At 41.3% G+C, this 22,618-nt stretch overlaps 1 protein-coding gene across 1 annotated transcript; it reads right to left on the minus strand.

The window, feature by feature from the left end:
• Nucleotides 1-3,748: 3,748 nt before the first annotated feature.
• On the minus strand, nt 3,749-4,812 carry msx1a (muscle segment homeobox 1a). The gene is made up of 2 exons (XM_073469092.1): nt 4,380-4,812; nt 3,749-4,167 (listed from the first exon to the last, which is right to left on the minus strand). The coding sequence occupies exons 1-2, from the start codon at nt 4,810-4,812 to the stop codon at nt 3,749-3,751; spliced, it is 852 nt and encodes a 283-aa protein (XP_073325193.1).
• Nucleotides 4,813-22,618: the final 17,806 nt, after the last annotated feature.

Consider the following 22,618-nt stretch of genomic DNA (forward strand, 5'->3'; position numbering starts at 1 on the left):
AAGAACTAATTAATGGGCTGATTAAAAAATCAATTAATATATATAATTTTAAATTTGATGGGTAATTTCATTGTAAATGTGCCTTTTATTTTCTCTTACATTATAAAACATTTTGGTAACAAGCGAACATGACAAACCACATGTGATGAAGGTGAAATCACAGCATCCTCACACTGTCGAACCTTCTCAGAAGAGTTTAAAAGCCAGAAATATTAAATACAACATATTTATTATCGCTGTTTTTTTCCTGAAAGTGTTGAAAAAGCCCAAAGCCAAAATGCTGGCCTCCACAAAGGAGTTATAATATTCTTATAATATAGATTAATTTAGGCCTGGCGCAAAGTTTAATGATGATTTAAGTTATGTGGCCTATTTGTGTCATTTACACTTGAATCCTTTTTTTAACCGAAACGAAATAAAGACATTAGTTTTTTAATGTGACTCCGGGTCTGAACAGAAGGTGGTGGTGTGGTATCTGAGAGGAACTTGTGCTTGTATATTTCATGGACTTTGGTTTGAAGACAATTTCTCCAGCATTTCACACGATTAAATAAACGTGTTCGGAGTTTGTTACAGGGATAAAACCTTTTATAAAATCTTTCATTCATTACTCTGCAAACACTTTGTTTATATTTAGGATAAAATGACAAACAGGCCCGCTTTAACCTCTGTAACCCGCACCAGCCGGGCCAACGTGTGACATATAATTCAGTTCAATAAAAGACGAATAAAATGTGCAGACATTTATCAGCCATATTGCTGATAACAGGCAAAACTGATGCTTTAAAAAAAAAGCTTATTTCTAAATTACCTATTAATGTTAATCCATTTTCTAACAGCCCTCTTCTCTGTTGGTTATTTGTGTTAAATAATTGCACCAGGCTTCATCAGAGTGAATAATACATGTTGGTAAATATAAATGAAGTCAGAGTGTCTCCGCTTCAAAACCTGCACCTTTAACCGAGAAATAAAATCATCTTGTTTGTAATTTACTTTAAAATTGTGTTATTTTCGACCACAAACACACAAAATGACATTTATCATGAGCAGTCATTATTTTCGTGGCACTGTTTGTTAAGGAATAAAAACAGATAACACTGGAGACGCTTTGCTAAATTAACTTTCCTCAATAATCTAAATTAATTCAGCTTATAATAATAATAAAAAAGTCTCATAACGTGTCCTCTGCGCGTCTTGGGGAAAATAAAGGAATAAAGGTTGAGTGTGTGACATCCACTCACTCCTCTGCTTTAATAATCACTTATCCAGGCTGTATAGGTGACTTCTAATAACCCATTTTTCCTTTCTCTGGGGATCAAGGGCCTTTTACTGCAGAGTCAAACAGCCTCCTGTGATCTTGTGAATGATATAAACTAGTGAGTTTTGTTTTCTCCTTGGCCTCTGGCGAGATAGAGAGGCCGGGACAAAGGAGTGAAAGAGTTGAAAGAATAGAAGGATCCCCTTTGGTTCTTTTGTGTCAAGTTTCTCTTGTGTTCATGCGGAGCGCTCATCCGCGTGATTTTAACTTATTGTCAGGGAGTCTGTATTAATTCATGCCTCGTGGACAAAAGTGGAGCGGAGGCTGTCAGAGGAAAAACACACAAATAAATTAAGAAAACGTGGCTTTCAGTCAGGAAAAAAAAACCCACCTTCAGTTAAATTCACATTCTGATAAAAGTTGAGTTATAAACCTGAGTGAGGGATTAAACAGTGTGTAATCTGTGTGTTGCTGTTGTTTAGGACAGCAGCTTGTCAGCGCCGAGGAGGAAATCACAGCACAGAGCAGAAGTGTTGCCCGTCCCAGTCCCCCGTTGACATTTTAGGAATGATAAAAGTTCCGCCTTGCCTGGAGCTACAGCCTCTCTGGAGCCGGCCTCCGTCTGCGGCAGATTGCCTTTGCTCATTACAGCAATTATTTTACTCCAGTTTAACCCCTGCCTGAATGGCAGACAACTCAAGAGTAAGCCTCCAAAACTGCCGTGGAGTGGCCTGTCATTCCTCCTCTATCTGATCCCCGTTTTGTTCACCAGCAGGATGAAATATTTGCTTTACGCGCAGCAGTCAGGTAATATGTTTAGACGCGCGGTGGCACATGGCTTCTAAACAGGCCTGTCTTCTCCGTGATGGGGTGTCACCGGGGTAATTTTACACCCTAAACACACCATAATGACACTCCAGTGGATTACAAGCAATTTAGCCCCGAGGACCAATCTGCAATATTTATCGATGTGTTTTGAAGTCTGCACAACTGGTTGTCCGCCTCCCCTCCACCACTCCTCGCAATATCTCCACCCCCCCCGAAAGTCTTCTGGCGCCAACAAAATCTGGGTTGGTTGTTTCAAAGCAATAGGCAACAGCTGTAGCAATACATTCCTGCAAATAACATGTGACAAGTTTTCGATTCGCAGCGCTGAAAGGCTGGAGTACCTGCGCGAGAGCACAGAAACGCGTCAATTACGCATTTGGAATTGGATAAATGTGGATTATGATCATGGTGTGGGTCGATTAAAGCCTTGAGCCTTAACAATGACGTCCAAAAAAGCATATTTTTATATCATACTGTCGTCAAGCTCATCAGTATTCCTATTTTCTATTTTTTAACAGGCCTAAAAATAATTATCCCCTTCTGCTGTTTTTCTCATAAACTTGTTTGTCTCATGATGCGTAAAATGTCCAAAGGGTACAATAATTCCATCAGGCCCAAACTTCATCCTACAAATTGAAAAGGAATTTCTAAAATTATTAAGTAAAACCAGATAAGAATAATTTCCCCAGCACAGTTTCACCCTCTGCTTTGTAAAAGTGCCATAATAATAGTCACAAATTGGTGTAAGTTTGAGTCAAAACCAACAACTGCTTCATGAAAAAGAATAAACAATTTATTGTTAAGTTATGTCACAAATATATTCATAATATAAATGAGGATATTCTTCAAATATACATTATTTTACAGTACACATATCCCTTCCGAAGGGAATCATTCCAACAACAGACAGTGCTGTTATAAAAACAAATGCTGTGGTTCTCCAAAATTCACAAAGAGCATTTATTGACACTGGATTCAGTAACCCACCCTAGGTACGCATTGGTATGAATGCAAAGAATGAAGAAAGTATGGTTTTCTGCAGCCAACAGATGCGATGGAAGAAGCCCGACCTTTAGCTTGTTGCTGCAGAATGTCAAGCTGCGCATTATAGTCTCTGATTTACTCACTGGAGTCGGTTTATTAGCCGTTTAACGTGGCTGTGAGCAGCCATGAAGGTAGAGGAGGAGAGGGCTATCTCTGACACACTGTGGCACAGCCCAGTGTCCATACTTGACTGTCCAGTCGTGATTTATCACAGGCCTGCAGGTAACAACTGTTCTCCACCTCTGCACCGCAAACATGTCCATCTTAAAGTCATTTAGTCTCACTCAGATTATCTCTCTGATTTAAGATTTCTAGAATCAAAACAGATTTAAGACTCAAGATTAAATGACTAACAAAGTTGGATTATCTTTGCAGTGTGTGAACTTACTGGCGAGGTCAAGAGAAGTGGATAAACTTCAAGGTCCTCAGAAGGGGGTCTGTGTGGAGGTCTCGCCCCCCCTGACAAGATGTGACACTGAGCTCACCGCCAGGATGCCTCTTTATTCAGTACAGTGTCACCTCGCCTGTCCGGAGGGCCCCCTCTTGCTCGGGGCCCTCAGAGAAGTAGTCTTAACCCCCTTGTGTCCCACTGCGCGTGCCCCTCGTCCTGCGTCCCTGTCAAGCCAGGTGGTACATACTGTATCCGACGTGAGCGGCGTACAGTCCCACGGGGGAAACCGGCAGCGAGTGCCTCTGGAACGGGTGCGACCCTGCGTAGGACCCGGGGACGTGCGCACCGAGAGGAAAGGAAATCCCGAAAGCTGGAGGCAGCATAGGCTTCGCTGCCATTTTCAGTTTTTCAAGTTCTGCCTCCTGCAGCCGCTTGGCTTTGGCTCTCCTGTTCTGAAACCAGATCTTGACCTGGGTCTCCGTCAGGTTGAGGGAACTGGAGAACTCTGCGCGCTCGGCGATGGAAAGGTACTGCTTCTGGCGGAACTTCCTCTCCAGGGCCAGCAGCTGGGACGTGGTGAAGGGGGTCCGGGGCTTTCTGTTCGTCTTGTGTTTTCGCAGTGGACAGGCAGGAGGACTCAGTCTTCCTGTAAGGAAGGAGGACATAACGCTTTAATTTAAGAGCTTGGATTGAAATGCGTAAATTGCGCAAATCCATCCACGACAAATACTCTGAGTAAAAGCTCTCATGTAAAACACGTCCAAACATAAAAGATAAGAACACAAATGACACTTTTTTAACTTAGATATAAGGCTATTTGTTTATTTAATCTAGGCTTTGCATTGACACCAAACTTACGCGGAGGAGTTGGAGAAAAACGAGGACTCTGTATCCACGAGGTCCTCTCTTTACTGTCCGGGCTCTCGGGTTTAATCAACACGTCCTCTGGCATGTTCATGATGTCGCCCACAGAAAACGAAGAGCTCATGGCTAAACCAGGAACTGAAGTATCCAGACTACCGAAAGCACTCATCCTTGCGCCCTTTCCCATCGCTTGGGACGTCCCGGGAATAGACGTGGCATCCGGGGATACCACCTCTCTGCTGGGTTTCCTATCAGCCATCAGCGCCTCGACGCTGAAGGGTAAAATCGCGACTTTGGGCTTCCCGGTCTCCTCTGCGGGGCTCAGGCTGGTCTGCATGTCGCCTCTGCTGACGAGAACCGAGCGGGGAGGAAGGTCTTCGGTTTTCAAACCAGCGGTCAGAGCTGACATGGCGATCGATGGGGCCATACAGGTCCGACTGGCACGGGGTGGAGGTGACTAGTCGAGTCTCGTGGGTATGGAGGAAAGAGTTACACAAAGTTGCTGCGGAGCGCCCTAAGGTGACGGTATCCTCATGTTTATGTGACCAAATTGGAGTGCAGGGCTATAATAAGGCAGGCGTGGAGAGAGAGGCGGCCAATCAGGGGCGAGATGGGCTGGTCCCTGCGAGGCTGAAAAAAAGAAAATCAGAGTGGGAAAGTTAACAATAGTTACTCTTTTTTTTTCTCTGAACCCACTTCATATAAACATAAACACAACGAACTCTTAATGGCGCGTGGTTTCATCAAGACTTTATCCCACGAAATGTTTTTCTACAGACCCTCCAGTTAACTTATTGACATTTATACACGTTATGTCTGTTATCACTCACCGTGTTTACACGATCTTTGGTAACTTTTTCTCCCCCCAGCTTTTTGACATTCTTTATTCACACCGGCTCATATATGCTGACTGACTTTGACCGTGCGCTTAAGTGCGCATTGACTGTTGCGCAACACTTTACTGCCTCCTCTTTATGTGACGAGCCTCTCGCGGCGCGCTGTTTATTGATGGCTGCGGGGCTCTAATCAGATCGAAACACACAGGCCTTCGCAGTCATTTAGGGGTAATTATCGGGCAGAGGGGAGGAGGTGGAGGGATCACTCGGATTTTTTTTTTTTCCTCCTTCTTTGACCACATCCATTAAAGTCAAAAATGATGTGGAGGAGGAGGAGGAGGAGGAGGAGGAGGAGGAGGAGGAGGCAGCGTGGAGCCAGGAGGACTGTCATTGATTTACCTGGCTGTACCTCTGCGCGCCTTCTCATTATCTGCAGGCCCCTACAAAAAGAGGGGGGATTCTATTCTATCGTTATTATAAAGATTTTAAACTACAGGCTTCATAAACCTTGTCTTAAAGACACGAAAACAGACCTGGATTGCTGTGTAGTCAGTTCTCAGGAAAGCGTCTGCGTCGCCAATTGCCAAGCATAAACAATCTGTCACGATTTGTCAGTCTCCCTAATGGGCAGACAAGTTATGTTGTTTTGAGGCGCCAGCAGCGCCCGGATCAAAGCGCTGCACTTTCGGGAGACTATTGAAGAAGTTGAACCCGCACCGAGAGAGAGAGAGCGCGGCACCGCCTCCTCCTCTACCCGCCCTAGCCCAGGGACACTGAGCCATTCAGCCCTGAAACATTTGCTGTTTCTCAGCCGATCGCACGCCAGTCCCATCTATTCAAATGAGCGCTATAGTCGGGTGTAATTGTAGGCTTCTCCTCCTCAGAAGAAGAAAAGGTCAGCGCCCACTGGGCTGCTCGGCCTGAAAGGGATTCCTCGGTGCGACTGTTTCCCAAGATACACGTTAGACCGCAGATCTGAGGAGGTGTTTGTTGTTGTGACTCTGTCCCGGGGTGTAAATACTGAAACCTCAAACCGATCATCGTTATGACCTGTCTGCCATCACTTTCAGAAAAACCCAGACTCTGTGGTGCAGCCCAGTCACGGTTGACACCGAATGGCTTCCTTGCAATTAACATTCAAGGTGACACAGCAGTTCACCTGTTTTGCATGTATGAGCCATAAAGATGACAGGATAAGGGCAGTGAGTTGCTGAATTTTAAGAAATGCTCCATGTTTTTTTTAGGATTGGAATCAAATAAAAATACATTTGATTTTGCTTTTTGCAATGTAAAAAATATATTTTTTTTAAAAAATCCCTAATAGTTGCTCCACAGGTAGAGCTAGAGTGATTTCCTGTTGACGCATTCATATTGAAATCGCAGCCACAGGTGTTCCTCCAACTGTCCTCTCGCGTTTTTACAACACATAACCTTGTTTCCACTCGGTTTATATATTAAAAAAAAACTTAACACACAAGTCTTAATTTATCATTTCCTCAGCAGCACATCCTGTGTGTGTGTGTGTGTGTGTGTGTGTGTGTGTGTGTGTGTGTGTGTGTGTGTGTGTGCAGGTAGCAGGCTCCATGTGCTGGAAACACTTAAAGCCTCTAACCTGGAACGAGTGGCATTGGGCTCCGAAGGCTTTGAAGTCACCGGAGTCTCCGGGGCTCCCACGTCCGTCTGAAGTCCCCTCCGCTTGGGGCTCCGAACACTTAACCCGTCCTCCAACCCTTCGACTCGTTAAACGGGTCTGCGTAAACACAAATAGGCGCACATGAGACGCATTAAAGAGCTGGTGGACTGCTGAGGTGTTGCAGCGACGCACAGCCGGCTGATTTTTTTTTTTTTCACCCTGGTGATGTTCAGAAACTCATAAAACAAATTTGCGTCTCGAAACTCTGCAGGTCTGTGATGAGGGGGTGTTTTCTCGAAGTTATTTCAGGCAGAAAAATGTCAAAATACTTCATGAACTGACGACACACCACTTTCATCAGTAGTCGATGATTTAATAATGATCTCGGCCGGAAGTTGATTTTAAAGAGCATCTGTTTAACCTGACTGTGGGCCCTGCATGTTGCAGTTGTCTCTAGTTTATTTGTCTTGCGCACGGAGAGACAGCGGTGCTGCAAAACAATGTTGCTGGCAATTAGCATCCCAAACACTCGGGCTCTTAGAAGACTGATGTGCCATGGAGAAGACGATTACCATACCGTTTCATTTAAATCCCGAGGCAACAAATGAGGGCCGAGCCGAGGTACAAAACAACTGTAAGGTCCATCGGGCCTTTATTTCACTTTATAAACTACTTTGATTCCCAGTCAGGAGGCAGGGACTCCGGACAAAGGCCCATTGTTGCCTCCTCTCAAAGTTGTCTTAACCCTTTTCATGCGAGGTCTGTCAATTTAGACTGTAAAGACATAAAAGGGGGGAGTCCATGTCAAAAGGCTTTTTTTTTTTTCCAGGCATAATATTTGCACTTGGCGTGAAGTTAAATGACTTTCATCTGCATGGGGACAATGACGTCGCTCACGTGAGTACAGCTCCTATATCTTGGTCACGTTTGATTTGCTCCAAATTTGAGGAGATGTTGTCTGATGCTGTTGGAAGTTGTGAGGAATCCTTCGATATTTGATGTTGAATGAATCTGAGGGACTTTTTTTTTTTTTTTTTTTTTTTTAAGGAAGTTTAAGTGAATTTGAAAGCGACTTTATGATGAGAGATGCAAGCAAAACAGCCGGCAGTCCGACCCAAAGTCTCCATAATTATACATAATGTATCCTATTTCAAAGCAATTAGCCCAATCAGGCGGATCGGGGCACTTTGCTGCCAGTACGTAACAATGCCTCACGGTCATTTAAGCTTCGAGATGCCATTCACACTCTCTAGTGACTCGGGTGGCAGGTGTATGTGTGTGTGGTCAAAGTCCAGAAGTCAGCACGGGAAGCAACTCTTTAATACACAGGCTGTTTTTACATATCAGTCTGAACTCATGGGGGAGATGTTTCTTTGTATTTTTCAGTCAACTTTGCATTTATAAAATTAAATATGGGCTGATTTTATCATAAAAACATATATAGAAGTACATGCAGCATGTTCATGAATAAACAAAATAAACAGTCTGATAATATAGTCTATACAAATATAATACATCGACACACATTTGCTTTTTATTTTTTTTAATATATCATAATAATTTAATACAATAGCCCACATTTAATACCACGCAACTCAAATATTGTCAAAATTAAGTTGAATTTAGCTCAGGAGTTGACTTGAAGATAAAACACAGACAGCAGCTTCAGTATATAGAAACAAACAAACAATCAACCTTCATGTTTATTTACAGCCCGTGATAGAACCAGCAGCAGCTGAACCAGCAGCAGCCCGCTGTGAAGTCATCCAGCCGCGGTGAGCAGCAGGGAAACAGCAGCTCCACCAGAAATACGCTCCAAATGTGAAGGCACGCCGGATGACGGTGATGAATGCATCTGCAGCCCCGGCGATTCAAAACGACTCCATGCGGCTCTCCATGAGAGGCAGAGACAGGGAGAGGGAGAGGGGATAGATGCTACTTGGAATTATGAACTCTCTAAGTGAATCAGATCCACCGCTTAGTGAACTTTATTCGCCATCCGTCTCCCTCACCTCTCCCCCGGCTGACAGGCAGGATGAATGTGTCCCACGGTGATGATAAAAACTCTCTCGCGGCTCAGAGAGAAAGAGAGAGGGGAAAAAAAAAAACTCCCAGCGGTGTCGCCGGGCCAGCGGGGGGCCATATTGTTAGAGGAGAATCCCTGAAGAGTAAATATCTGCTGGCATCGCCTCAAAAATCACCCGGAAATGATGCGTGGTGATTTAAAAATTGTCTGCAAGAAAATATCTGCGTCCCGGCACTATTTTTGAGACTGTAAACAATGGGAACTATCGTCTAATGTCCTCTTTGTATTTGTTTCAGGAGAATATAGCCTATGTACAGTAAGAGCGAGTTTTAGTTGATATTGATGTTTTTAAGCTTGTAACCATTAACAGTTAAACAGTTCCGGTGCTCGTCTGTGATTGGCTGTTAAAAACCGCAGCAGCACTTCATCACACACCTGTGACCGCAGCACTGTTTAAATATTAATGCGCTAATTGAAAACCGCCGCCATTACTCCACTGTCACTCAGCCTGTTTAACAACTGTGATGCTTGTCGGGAGAATACCACTCAAGGTAATTAAGTATACGATTTACTGAATATACAGGCCTGAATTAGGCTAAATGAATGATGGCACATTAGGGGAGGCCTAACCTCGTTATTGTCCTTATAATCGTGTGTTATCATCATTTTGGGACCAGTAACTTTTCTGAAATTAGTGCGTCATATGTCTGATGTTGTGCTCTTAGCATTTTAAATATGCACCCAAAAAGCTAAATGTGTTTAAAAACCACAAAATGTAATTTACGTGCACTTCCTAAAAGATGAGGTAGGCTGCTTGTTCTTTTGATTTATAAATGTTTTGTTAGTTTTACAAGATTTAAAAATAAGCTAAAAGGGGCCTAATATTGGCTACATATTCAATCATGTCTATTTTACATATAATTCTTATTTTTATTCTTACTATCACTGCTATTTACTCAAGTTCCTTTCTAATTTAAATTAGCCTAATTAATAATTTATTTAAAAAAAAAGATAAAATCAGAATAAAATAAAATAATAATTTTCTAAAAAAAGATTTTTAAAAAAACATAATGGGATTGGTTTGTAGAGAGCTTCTTTCTGTTGCTTTTATATGAAAAGCTGTCTCTAAACATTTCCTCTCTCTCTCTCTCTCTCTCTCTCACACACACACACACACACACACACACACACACACACACGGTCAGATAGGATCAGTAGCCCTCACACACCCTGACCTCTGCATGACTTTAAAAATCAAAATAATTCCATCATGTGAGTGGGCGGTATCAGCTCCTCTGGCTGCCCTTCACTCCTCTGTAAAACTTAGATAAAACTGCGCCTTTTAAATTTACAACATTCCGTCGTTCAATCAAAGACATCTCAATTACCCGAGGTATTGGTGTGAAATTGAATTATCGCCCCTTTATTTCTTTCGCGCCATTAAACAGGAAGCATGCTGAAATCATTTGCAAATCACTGGCCTGGGTAATATGATATAGGCCATCTAAATGGACTGATTAACTAATGACAAATCACGGGATTCATTCTGATAAGTCCATCATTTGGGCTTTTCAGACGCCGAGTGCGCTTGTTGATTAGAAACTAAATAGAGTCTTAAATGAAATGCTTAATAAGCGCATAACAAGCAACAAATCATTCTCTATAATCGGGTATGCTGGTGTTTAAGAGATGCTTAATGATGTGGAGCATCAAGACGCTGCCACACATATTCTCCAGCACTGCAAACAAATTGCAGGAATAATAAAAACATGTTTAGTCTTATTTTAGAATAGAAATACTGCTGCAAACACTAGTATACTATTGATACAGTATAAGTATTATTATAACTGCATTATTATTTTTATTATTATTATTATTATCATTATATTGTGTAATCTACTAAAAGCAGATTGCTGTTTATATATGATTTTATGTTTTTTTTTAAATGTGTTTATTACAGTAACATCATACATTAGATATAAGTCTTTATTGCAATGTAAATTAAATCTTTAAAAGTGAGAATTTTAGTGCTGCAATAGAAAGTAAAATAAAGACTATATGATCTGTCATGAGTAAAACCAGTGGGTCTCCTTTTTTTATTTGACAAGTATGATATCACAAAATAAAGATCCAAAACGTCAAATAATTACAAGTTATGTTTGAACAGATAATAATTCCTCTGAAGATAGCATCAATATTTTCTATCTCCAATAAATCAATTTTCCCTTAAAAAAAACTATAATCAAATTCTATTTCCATCAAGATAGACAGGAGAAGAATAATAACTGAAGGTAATTGTGTTGGAAATTAATTCTGTGGGAACGGACATCAGATAAAAAAATAGGTTTTGAAATGCAATCATGAGGATTTATACAGTGGTATGTGTGGTTCGGCCATTTTATAACATCACCACAAAATCTCTGCCTTGCCCTTCCAGTGACACCATGTACATAAACCATCCTTCACAAAAACCTTAAGCCCATCATTTCGGGCTGTTCCCTCCCGCTTCAGATCTGGCCAAAGAAAAGCAAACCAAAACAACAAAGGAGGGAGGGGGGCGCAGAATCAGGGGGTTCGTCTGGGAAGTCGGACTATTGGACGGGCGAGCCGCTGTGTGCCCTGTCCTTCAGATCACAGTGTAGCAGACTTGGCTCCATCCTAATCTCACAAGTCTCAACAGTCTGCAACTCAAGTTTATCCAGAGGGGGTTGAGCCTCTCGTAGCCCCCCATCACCAGCCTGTCTAACCCGCCCCTGTCCTTCGCCTGCCTCCGCCCAGAGAAACGCTCTGTCAGTGACCCTTCTCTGACTCTAGCTGCCTAATCCTTTAAATGTGGGCAAAGCCTGAAATGATGAGGAGTTGGGTTTTTTTTATACAGGTGATGTCCTTTGCCTCACCATGTTTCCCTGTGGCCAGCAGGATCAGCTTGAAGACACAGGAGATCCTCTGGTTGTAAAGGGCCAGGCAGCGAGCCCCACGTCCCCACGTTGAGCAGTCTGCAGCAGGAATGCAGGAGGATCCTGGCCCTTTCAGCCACGCAGGGTCACAACTGTAGGGTACATCCTCTTTATTTATTGTGGGCAAATCTGTGATCAAGAGTTTTACTGACCTTTAAACAGCATATTGAGTCACCAGCAATCCATGCAAAGAATCAGTCACAGAAGGATTTGATACAACGTGAGGGCATGGGACTGGTTTGGGGATATTTAATTAAAGCCAATTTCTCCTCACAGTACAATCAACTTTACAGTACAATTGCGTTCAAGTTCAAGGGGCTGTGACTCCTTGTCGAGATTTAAAGGGTCTGTACGGATGCTGGAAATCCTTAAAAATGCTTGAATTTTAATGTGGTGTTTTCGAGATTTGAAAAGTGCTGGGATTTTTGATAAAATGCTTGAAACTGCATAATTTAAAATAATAAATATTATGTGGCTCAGCCAGATTATATTGGATGCCAAGTCTACCTACAGAAAGGTGACACAATTTGAAACATGAAACCTTTTAGTGTTTTCCTTTAATTTGTCACCCCATGCTATCAAAAATAAATTTAACAATAACATCTGATATGGTGTGATGCAGTGAAACAATCATTTTGAGCAGATACACTACTCAAAAGTAGTCAGGGATATGGCTGCATATATGTATGTGCATGGATATGCAATAAAAGTTAAATGAAATGTGTCGCATTATTTTTTAGGACCAAAAATATTCACTAAACACAAAATATAAATTCAGATATGTCACAGAATAAACAGTCAAGTGAAAAAATAATATATACCAATATCCCTAACTAATTTTGAGTAGTGTACAGTATATGTATATAAATATGTTGTTTATCACAGCTGTAAGGTGCTGGAAAAAGCTTGAAAATGCTTGAAAAGTGCTTGAATTAGAGAATGGAAAAAGTATAGTAATAAGTAAAGAATGCAATGAGTAGTAGTGGATGTTGGATAAATCTGTCCACTGAGCTGCTGAATGACTGAGGTCACCAACAGTGAAGACACACTGAAGCTCTGTCTAACTGGCAATGCTTTATTTTAAACGGTGGTTCTCAAAGTGGGGTTCAGGACCCCCAGGGATCCCTGATGGGGTTTCAGGGGGTCCCCAGCAAAAAGGGGAATCAATTATTTTTCAGTATTATTCAATCCATGAGTAACACCATGACATAATAATGACTATTTAGGTCATGGGCTTCAAACACTTTCTGTAATAAAACATCCAAAATCAAAAATATTATCAGATGGGGGACCCTGGGAGAAAATCTCATCAAATGGTATGGTCAAATCTGTGCTGATTTAGTGATGTAAGAAAAAGACTGAGAAACTACTGATTAAGTGTGTCCAGACGGATACAGATTTCATACGAGTGCAAAGCACCCTCCTCAAGTTAAAATTGTCTTGTGGTGTCTATAGTAGGCATGAGAGTTAAAATTTAGGGAACTTAAGCTAGAATTGTGCAATATCTTGGTAAATTATGCTGTCTATATTTGAAGGGAAGGGTGTCACTTTGTGTAGAAAAGTGGTGAGGACATCGACAAATTACAATAGGTACAGAAAATGTAACGTGTCATGTTTTAATATAAGCAGGGTTGGTACTCTTTTGAAATGATGCAATTAAAGGACTTTTCAAGGACAAATCATTTCAAAATTAAGGGCCAAGTACTCAAGGCACAAGGTAACTTTGTGTTAAAAAGTGGTGGGGACACATGGGCTCAGATTTTTTAAATGGTCTTCAAGATATGCAATTTTACCAGTGATATAAGGGGATCGTTTGAGTAGAGAGTAGTGAGTCAGAGTAGATTATTACAGTGGGGAAAAAATTGCGAAATGGCACATCGAAGTCCATTTAATCTAATATGTTAACATTTCTTGCGACATGATTTTTTTTAGCACATTTCTGAATAGTTCAGTTCAGTTCAGTTCAGTTCAGTTCTGAACTGAACTGAACTGAACTGAACATTTCTGAATAATTATGCTTTTTAAAAAGTGATGGGGGACGTTTTTCTCTCCAGCGTCCCCCAGTGTAAATGACTTCCTCAGAGGTCAGGATAAAAACTCACTAGGATACCACATTTGCCACTGCCTGTTTATGACGTCATGTCACCTTATAATAAAATCATTAGTCTTTTCAGTGGTGCTATAGTGCAGAGACACTAAAGATGCCCCGGCTCCTCAAACAGTGAGCTCACCCTGGCAGCAGCACCTCTTTCCTCAACCCCACCCCTCTCCTTTGGGAGACATATTTAATTTAATTAAGGCCTGTCACTGCTATTGATTTTGGCACTTTCAATTATGGCCCAGCGGTTTATGGGCTCCATGGGCTGTGGATCTACTGATCTGTGATGAGGGGGGCCCTATCAGCGCAGGACCACATGGACGAGGAACCTCTCTGTCTTCCTTATGGCCCTGCGCTGTCTGCAGCAGACACTGACGTATGGCTGCTGCCTCGCTCCCACTCCCCTCCTGCTACCCATAATTAATCCCTCATTAGACAGGTCTTTATTGTTTAATTTGTGCCGTTCGTAATCAAATTGGGCAGATTAATTGCTACAGAATTTAGAAACGGGGGTGAAAAATAACCACTTTTAATTGCCTTCAGGTTTTATGACGCCCGGGGCTCTTTAGTGAGCCATCATTGGACACGGTGAAATATCTCCCACCCTCAAGAATTTTCTCTACATCAGTTTTTGAGTGATGAAGCGTTATTGGGGTGCTCTTTTTAGAAAGCACTGCTGCTTAGCAGAAGCTCATTAAAATGTTTCTCAGAGATATATTTTCCCTTGCAGTCCTAATTGCAAAAGTCAGCCTTACAAATTCTTGTGTTTATTTATGGCCGTGGCCTTTTGCTTGTGTTCTGTTTGTCAGTGCAGGCTGGTCAGTGGTGTGTGTGTGTGTGTGTGTGTGTGTGTGTGTGTGTGTGTGTGTGTGTGTGTGTGTGTGTTAGAGAGAGAGAGAGAGAGAGAGAGAGAGAGAGAGGTTAAGTGAAGTCTTATATAAAGTAAGTTATATGAGAAAAGTGTAAATATGAGAACTGTTTAGGAAGGCTTTAGAGTTACTATTAATGCTTCACAGTTTCTCCAGAGTGAGTGGAGAAAAGTGATCTGGATGAATAGTGCAAGGTGTGACAATAAAACTGTAACAAGCTATTTGCTTGACACATTTTTACAGCATATATTTAAGTGGTGACTAAAACACCAGTAGCTCCTCACACTTAATAAAGAAATCATTTTGTACGCTTTGCACAGGCACCTTGTAAATGCAGTTCTAAGCCAGATTTAAGTGGAAACAGAAATGAATATTACAGTCACTTTGTATGGGTTAAGGTTCACAGAGTTGAGTGAAAAAGTAAAGGTAAACCTTTGTTCTATGTGTTCATTTACTATTGCGAAGGTTTGTATAGCAAAGGTACATGCACAATTTAAAGCTGCACTGATTCTAAAAGATGATTTCTGGCTTTTTAAAATGACAAAAACTTAAATAAGTCAGTGTCTTTCTTTGATTACAAAATGGTGACAATTTGGGGGAAATATTCATAATATGTATCCAAAACAGAACAACTACATAATGTAAAGACAGAAATATTTATAATACAAAATGGATGAAAACTCTTTTTTTTTTCAACTGAACTCCTCAAGTTCAAGCTTTTTTATTTTCACGTACACAACAATTACAATGCAGTGGTTGTTGGCAAAGAAATTCTTAGATCTCAGACATCTGAGATGCCCATTAACATCAGGCGAAGGGACTGCCAATGAAAACTAGCTGTTCAGCGAACTTGGGTGCATTTCCATTTGATTAATTTGTACCGTCCCTTTTCAATTAAGACTTAAAGAAATATATTCAAAAATATGAGTGAGTTGAAATCACATAAGTGGAACAAAAATCATAAAGACATAAAATAGTGCAGCAACTAAAATAATAAAATATAATATAAAATATATATAATATATATATTTACATTCATTTTTGTAACGGATTAGGTGATCAGGATACAGAAAAAAGTTAAAAGTTAACTGTATCTGGTAAAGTTTCAGAAAAAAATATGTAATTAGACTACAGATACATTTTGTAAAAAAAAGAGGATTTCTAACAGAATTACAATTTTAAAGTAAAGAATGATGTATTAGTCTGTAACAATGCACTCTGGTCTCAAGTGAAACTAAATACTCATGTGTGTATTCTCACAGAATACACACATGAGTATTGAGATTAAATAAAAGTCTTCTTATTGATATTTCTTTTCTCTAGTCTTTATTTGCATGTTTGGTATTGAGGTAATCCAAAAGTAACAGAAAGTAATCAAGCTACATTACTATAATAATGTGATACTTGGTTTACGTATTACCGTTTTTTTAACAGGTAATAAGTAACTGTATCAGAATACAATTTTTAAAGAAACCCTCCCAGCCCTGATTATAAGCATCACAGCAGCATAAAGGTCTCCATTATTAATCATCAAATTAAAAAACAAATAAAAGTTTTACTGTTGATTGTAACTTAATTGTAAAGCTGCTGTCTGAAGTGATGATTTTAGAAAACGTGAATACTCTTGAGAAACTTTTTAATGCAGTAATAAATCCAGTCTTACGGCATAAATACAGGATACCTGACTGCATTCTGTGTGTATGTGTGCACATGGGTGAAAATGAAAGGCTGGCTGGGTGTGTATGTGCACGCAACGTGTCATGTTTCAATGACATCATTTAATGAGAGCATTGATGTCAAAAGTAGGGTAATTGCGTCGGCTGTCGTGTCACCATACACCTTGGCAATTACTGCGTCACTCAGCGATTATGGTTCATTATCTCCCTGAGAGGCCGGCAGTCCAAACAATGGGGTCGCACAAACCTATACACTAATTGCTAGCAGACACAACTGGATGTGTGGAGCCAGCTGAAGTGGTATTAATATATTTAGCTTCTGTTGAGTGTATGGGAATTATGAGGCTGAGTTACGCAAATGTGATTATTAAATTTCACCTGATGGACACATGAGCATAGCGAGAAGTACAAGTGTGCCATTTAGTGATGGATCGAGCTGTTAACTACAGTGTGAGAGGACAGGATTGGATGGCTTAGTGGAAAATACTTAGAGCCACTTGAATGGTGGAATTAAGGGTAATTCAGAAAAGGATATCGACTCCAACACTGACCCCTTTTTTTTTAAACGAAAAGCTGAAGAAAAGTTGCCGTTACCTTGAATTATTAAATCCAGAAGGGACGGGAGTGACCTCCTCACAATGGAATCTGTTTTGGATGTGTTATTATTTATTAAACTTCCCTTAGTTCCACATTCGGAGGCAGACGTTTTCCCATGGTTGAGTTGGTACTGTCCGCCCTTTTGTGCCCTCACTAACCTCTTTGCCCTCTCTGCACCACTTGAGACCGTATAAGGCAGAGTGGATTCCTCTGGCTTGCATGCCTCTTATTATCTTCACATCCCCCTTATTGAATATCTCTGATGATTATCTTTGTTGAAGTTGAGGGCCATGACCAGGAGCCTCGGCCCTTTTATGCACAACTGGATCTCGGTTTGTTTTCTGTGTCACAGTGTAACAGTTGTGTAATTGGTTTAGTTTCCAGCAGATGGTTGTTCATTGTGAGTGTGAACTAACTCTGCAGTTATTGTTTGGAGACATGCAGATTTGGTTACAATTTATTATATTTCACTCGAACAGGTTCAGATGTTTTACAGGAAGGCATGCTTTCAGAGTTATGATTGTACCGACCAGGTGATGACAATCAAAGTCAGACGGCGTCATTGAATACTTTTATAGTTTTATATAAGCATACTTCATTTAGTCTAACGTCATGCCATTCAACTCACTTGGCCTGAAGTTCTTCTCACAAGTTGAAAGCAGTTTAGCCAGTACCAAGTGGCAATGACCCAGGAAATTTCAGGCATGTTTTAATTCCTGCTTGACTTGCTAATCAAAACATGTATCAACAGTACTTTTCCTCATGAGTCATAGTAAACAGTCTCCATTTTGCACCTCTTTAAAGTTATAATCCTTAAAATTTCAATGGGTGGATTGCTTACACCTGCGGTCAGTTAATACTACAGGTCCCAGAATTCTTGTGGGATCGAACACTAATTGTGAAGCTGCTTTGTCAGACATGCAACAGAAGACCAACTTGTTTATCCATTTAAAGTGCAACCAAACAAACTTACATTGTGTAACTAAAGAAGTCAGTCAATAATGAATGTTTTTCCATCATGCAATGAGCAACCACAGTTTGATTTCAAGCTGCACACGGTGCAGATCATTTCAAACACATCTGCTCCTTATTTTCCAATTACTGCCTGCATTATTCAAAACTGATCTGCTGACAAAATAAAGCGGAAAATAATTGTTTTCTTGTTTGTCGATGAATTGTTTATAATGATAGCTTTCAGCTGACCTCTGCGACAAATACATTACACTTCCTTCCTCATGTTTTGCCAGTAGCCTCTTAAGCAATTACCTAAAGGACATATTGATAACATTTTTAAGCAGAAAAATCTTTTTTAAAAATAATACATCTACAGAGCTTGTAGAAAGGTGCAGAAAAATCTCTTTTCCTCCAAAACATTATTATGATTGTTGTTCTTCTGCGTCCAGCATACTGTACTGCCCTAAGGTTGATGAGCTAGCATTAGCAATGTTAGCTAATGTTTGCTAGCTACAAATACAGTGGTGTCACATGAATGTAATGGAAGGGGGGAGATGGTACCACATTTGGTTTCTGAATGTTATCAATAACACCTTTAATGAAGCTCTGATACAGCTGAAGAAGGGAATAGTAACAAGTGAGGATGACGTCATAGAGATAAAATTGAGAATAGTAATGCTAAATTACAAGTGTACATTGTTTCTTTTGAATCACTCATGAGTAGTTAGGTAATTTGAAATCAGCACGGGTATGGCGGACCCAGCCCTGGCTCACAAAAGACTTCCGTTGTCTATTTTCATAATGTAATTTCAAAATTTCTCTTCTCATTCGTCTAAGATGCATATTTAACGCTTTCACCTAATAAGACTTTTACTAACAAGATTTATTTTACACACTAAAGAAAAAGACAGCTTGAGTTTACCCCAAAACTAGCTGCAACAGTTAGTCCGACCGGTTAAGCGATGCTGTTAGGTAGATGGCAAAGATGCTAGCAAAGCAACACAGTACATAAGATAAGAACAGCAGTAACCCGGAGCTGTCCAGCCAGAAGTTGCTGTTAGTGTGACATCATGGTGATTTGATCTATTGCAGAAAAACGTCAAGCATAAATTGTATAAAAAAAATTTGATTTGATGTTATGATTTCATGAGAACTTTAAGCGTTCTAACTTTAATTTTCCATTCAAAAACACATATTTGAGCAAATGTATACATGGAGACTCATTATGTGCCGGGGTTGCAAAGCTAATTATAGCAACGTCGGCCTGCAATGGCGAAGGCGCGCTCCTCGCTGTGTGGTGGAGCCACAGAGGCTGCACAAACATCTCCTCAGAGGCCCCGCTCCTTGTTTAATGAAACATCGCAGGGGCCCTGTGAGTGCACACAGAGAGGCGCAGCACAATCTGACGGACAGTGTCACCGGGGCCATGCCAATTATGTTTTCAACGAAAGCCCACCAACCCCTCTCGCCCTCCTTCATGTGTACCCCCCCACCCCACACCTCACCTCCTCCCCCCAGCCCAGACATAGAATAACAGCAGAGAGATATGATTACTAATCTGCCCCCCAAAAGCCAAACACTAAAAATGTTGGGATTTGTTTGTTCAGCCATCAAGAAGTGTTTCAGACTGAAGTGTGGGTCTGGAGGGGTGATGGTGTAATGAGAGTTTGCAGCTTCAGATGTTTGTTTTTCTTCTGATTGGATTGCGTGAGGCTTGATGTGTCTCCGAGTGCCCGCTGCTCTCATTATGGGTGTAGCAATCGACTTTTAATAGCAGCAATTTGTTGGGTACACCAGGATTGGTTTCACGGACTGTATACAGGATCGCAAAGACACACTTGGTTCTGGACAAGGTAATGTAATACAGTAATCGTGTTTTCTGACTTGGTGGCTTGGTAATGTATTGTATGTCATGACTGCTGTTTGGGCGAAATCACTACAGAAGCAAATGAACATCTTTCTTCCACCTCTTGTGTCCTCGCTCACAGCTACAGACGATAACTTCCTTCTCTCCCTGCTTCTGAGCATATCCATTGAGGTGCCTCTGCTGCTCTTCCCGCATGGATGAAGATTTGATTAAGTGCTCGTCTTATGGATTCATTCAGTTTGTTGGCAAAGGTATTACATCCACCTGACAAGGAGGGATGGATACTTCATTCATCAAATTCTGTAATTGAATAGAACTGAGACATCACATATGTAACTAAACAGAGAGCAAGAGACAGGGGAATAGAAGAGAAAGCAGGTGTAGAAGGGAGTGATTTAACTTCTGGATTGAATGTAAATGTGATCAGAAGAATAGGTGCTACCGGTTATTGTCCACAAACCTCCACATTCCTACACTCAAAAGCTGAATAAAATTCATTAGTTATAGTGATTTATATCTATCTACACTATCCAATAATCAAAAAATATGAAATAAAATGATGTTCATATTCTTTATAGTTGTATTTTCACAAGGTATTTAGTGTTACTGTGCGTTTTTTTAAGCTACAGAGATTGAACTGATATTTGACCGTTAAACTTCCCCTTTGTGTCTTTTTTCCCTTGTGCCATTCAGCAGGGGAGCCACTCAAACAACAATGGCGGATAAACCTACATGTATACAAGGCAAAACGGGCCTGTAAATGAACAGCGGAAGGCCTCAGAGTGAGAGACGTGCTCATGTCTTTATTTTTGCGAAACAGGATTAGGGTGCTGATGAAAGGGGACAACGCGCAAAGTGACACGATTACAGTCGGTGTCAGTTTCACTTTACAGTTTGAGGAGTTCCCCCTCTTCGCCCTTCTAGGCGAGGCAGCTCAGCGGAGCCCTGCCCCCAGAGACGAGATCCCCTCAGCCGCTCGTGAACCCTTCAGGCGTGGCTTTTCGTCAGGCTGACACTGGGGGCCTCTTCCACTCCTCCACCCCCTGCAGCACACAGCTCATTGGGCATAAGAAACACAATTAAATTCAGCTAAAGCACGACCACTGACTGCTCGGCTATAGCCTAATAGGCTTAAGAGGGGAAAATAAATCTAATTGCGTGTTATTGGTCTGAAGTTAATCCCCTGTGGCTTGACACTAGACTGAGTTTTGGCAAGCGCTTGAGGCATGCTCCGTGGTCGTGGAGCAGCTCAACATCGACTCAATGAGAAGAGTTTTCGCGGTAACAAAGCCAAAGGGCTGCACTTGACCCACTAAAAAGCTTCTTAAGTGGCCTGTGAGTCTTATCAAGTGTAAACTCTTGTATGAGGAGAGCGTCCTGTGACAGTCCACACACCAGTGAAATGATGATGTCAGGACCACAGTGCTGAGTGATATAAGGTTTCAGTTTCCTGCGCAGTTTCACTCGGGGTGAGGGGATTATGAAAGCTTGACAATGTTCCAGTGACTGCAGGCGTGGGAGGTAAGAGGCGGTGTTATGAATTAATTGTTTCATTGCACAGTTTTGAGACATATTAGAAGGGATTAATATGCAATTACTCTGTCTACTATGACACCTGATCTGATTTCTAAGGCCCTCCTTAAACGAACCAAAGCGATATAAAACACTTAACTTGCTGTTTGGTTTCTGAAATGGTTTCCAGTCCTGAAGCAATCCTGTGAACAGATCGTATTTTTCTCCCGTCCCGCCATAATTGGAGCCTCACTTTTGCCCTTTTGTACATATTATTAAGTTGTTAAAACTATCAAGTCAGAGGTTGGGCATTTAACCACATAGCCACACGCATTGTTAATCCTTTCTCTGTTATTCAAACTCGACAAGATTTGGCCTCTCTCAAGGTTTCACTCTGAGTGCACAATACCTTTCAGCTGTGTGTATGGTCATGGATGTGCTGGTGCAAGATGGCTAAATAGCTCGTGGTGTAAATAGGACCCAGACGACTGAGCTCCGAAGTGGATGGAAACAGTTTTCTAACTTATTTACTTTGGAACGATCAGGAAAACCACCTATTTACTTCCAAGCCCCTCTTCTTCGGGAGATAAAAGTCTGTCTTTAATTTAGTGAGCACTTGAACAACTCACTTTTCACAATGAGTACTAATAGCTCTCCCTTGGAAGGCGGGTCTGCGGCATGTGAGATTGGGCCTCCTCTGCTGCAAGCAAACAACACAGAGACAAGCCAGTTAACCTCAGACGACACTGGATTCGGCTCTTTGCACGAAGGCCTCGGGTTCTTCCACCCCGCTGTTTGGACACCAGCAGCGGCCGCTGAAACTCCAACAAGGCCTAACGGTAACTTCCCAACGGTGGGACGGCTAGACCGAGTGGTGGTTTGTGGTCACTTCCAACATGGATCTTGGCTAAATGCTGGTGAGCAAAGACATGGAACTTTCCAATTAGAGTCATAAGAAAACAGTATGAAATCTTTTTTTAAGCCGGCGCAAAGAACACTTTTACCACATAGACTGACATATAGAGATAATACTCTCATTTCAAAGGCCAAGGGACGGAGAAAGTGAATGATAGTGATTGCTTACTCAGTACTGTTAAACCAAGACCGTTGGCTTGGCTTTGAAGCCAATTTGACATAGTGGCCAAACCATGTAATTACACCCTTGCATGATGCACGCTGGGCAAAAAGGACCATTTCCCACAAGCTTA

Source organism: Pagrus major, chromosome 6, assembly GCF_040436345.1.
Source record: "Pagrus major chromosome 6, Pma_NU_1.0".
NCBI classification, from domain to species: domain Eukaryota; kingdom Metazoa; phylum Chordata; class Actinopteri; order Spariformes; family Sparidae; genus Pagrus; species Pagrus major.

Coding starts and splice junctions, on each gene's coding strand:
- msx1a (XM_073469092.1), bottom strand. CDS start 4,812: ATGGCCCCATCGATCGCCATGTCAGCTCTGACCGCTGGTTTGAAAACC. Junction 4,168..4,379: donor TTTTTCTCCAACTCCTCCGC/GTAAGTTTGGTG, acceptor CCTTCCTTACAG/GAAGACTGAGTCCTCCTGCC.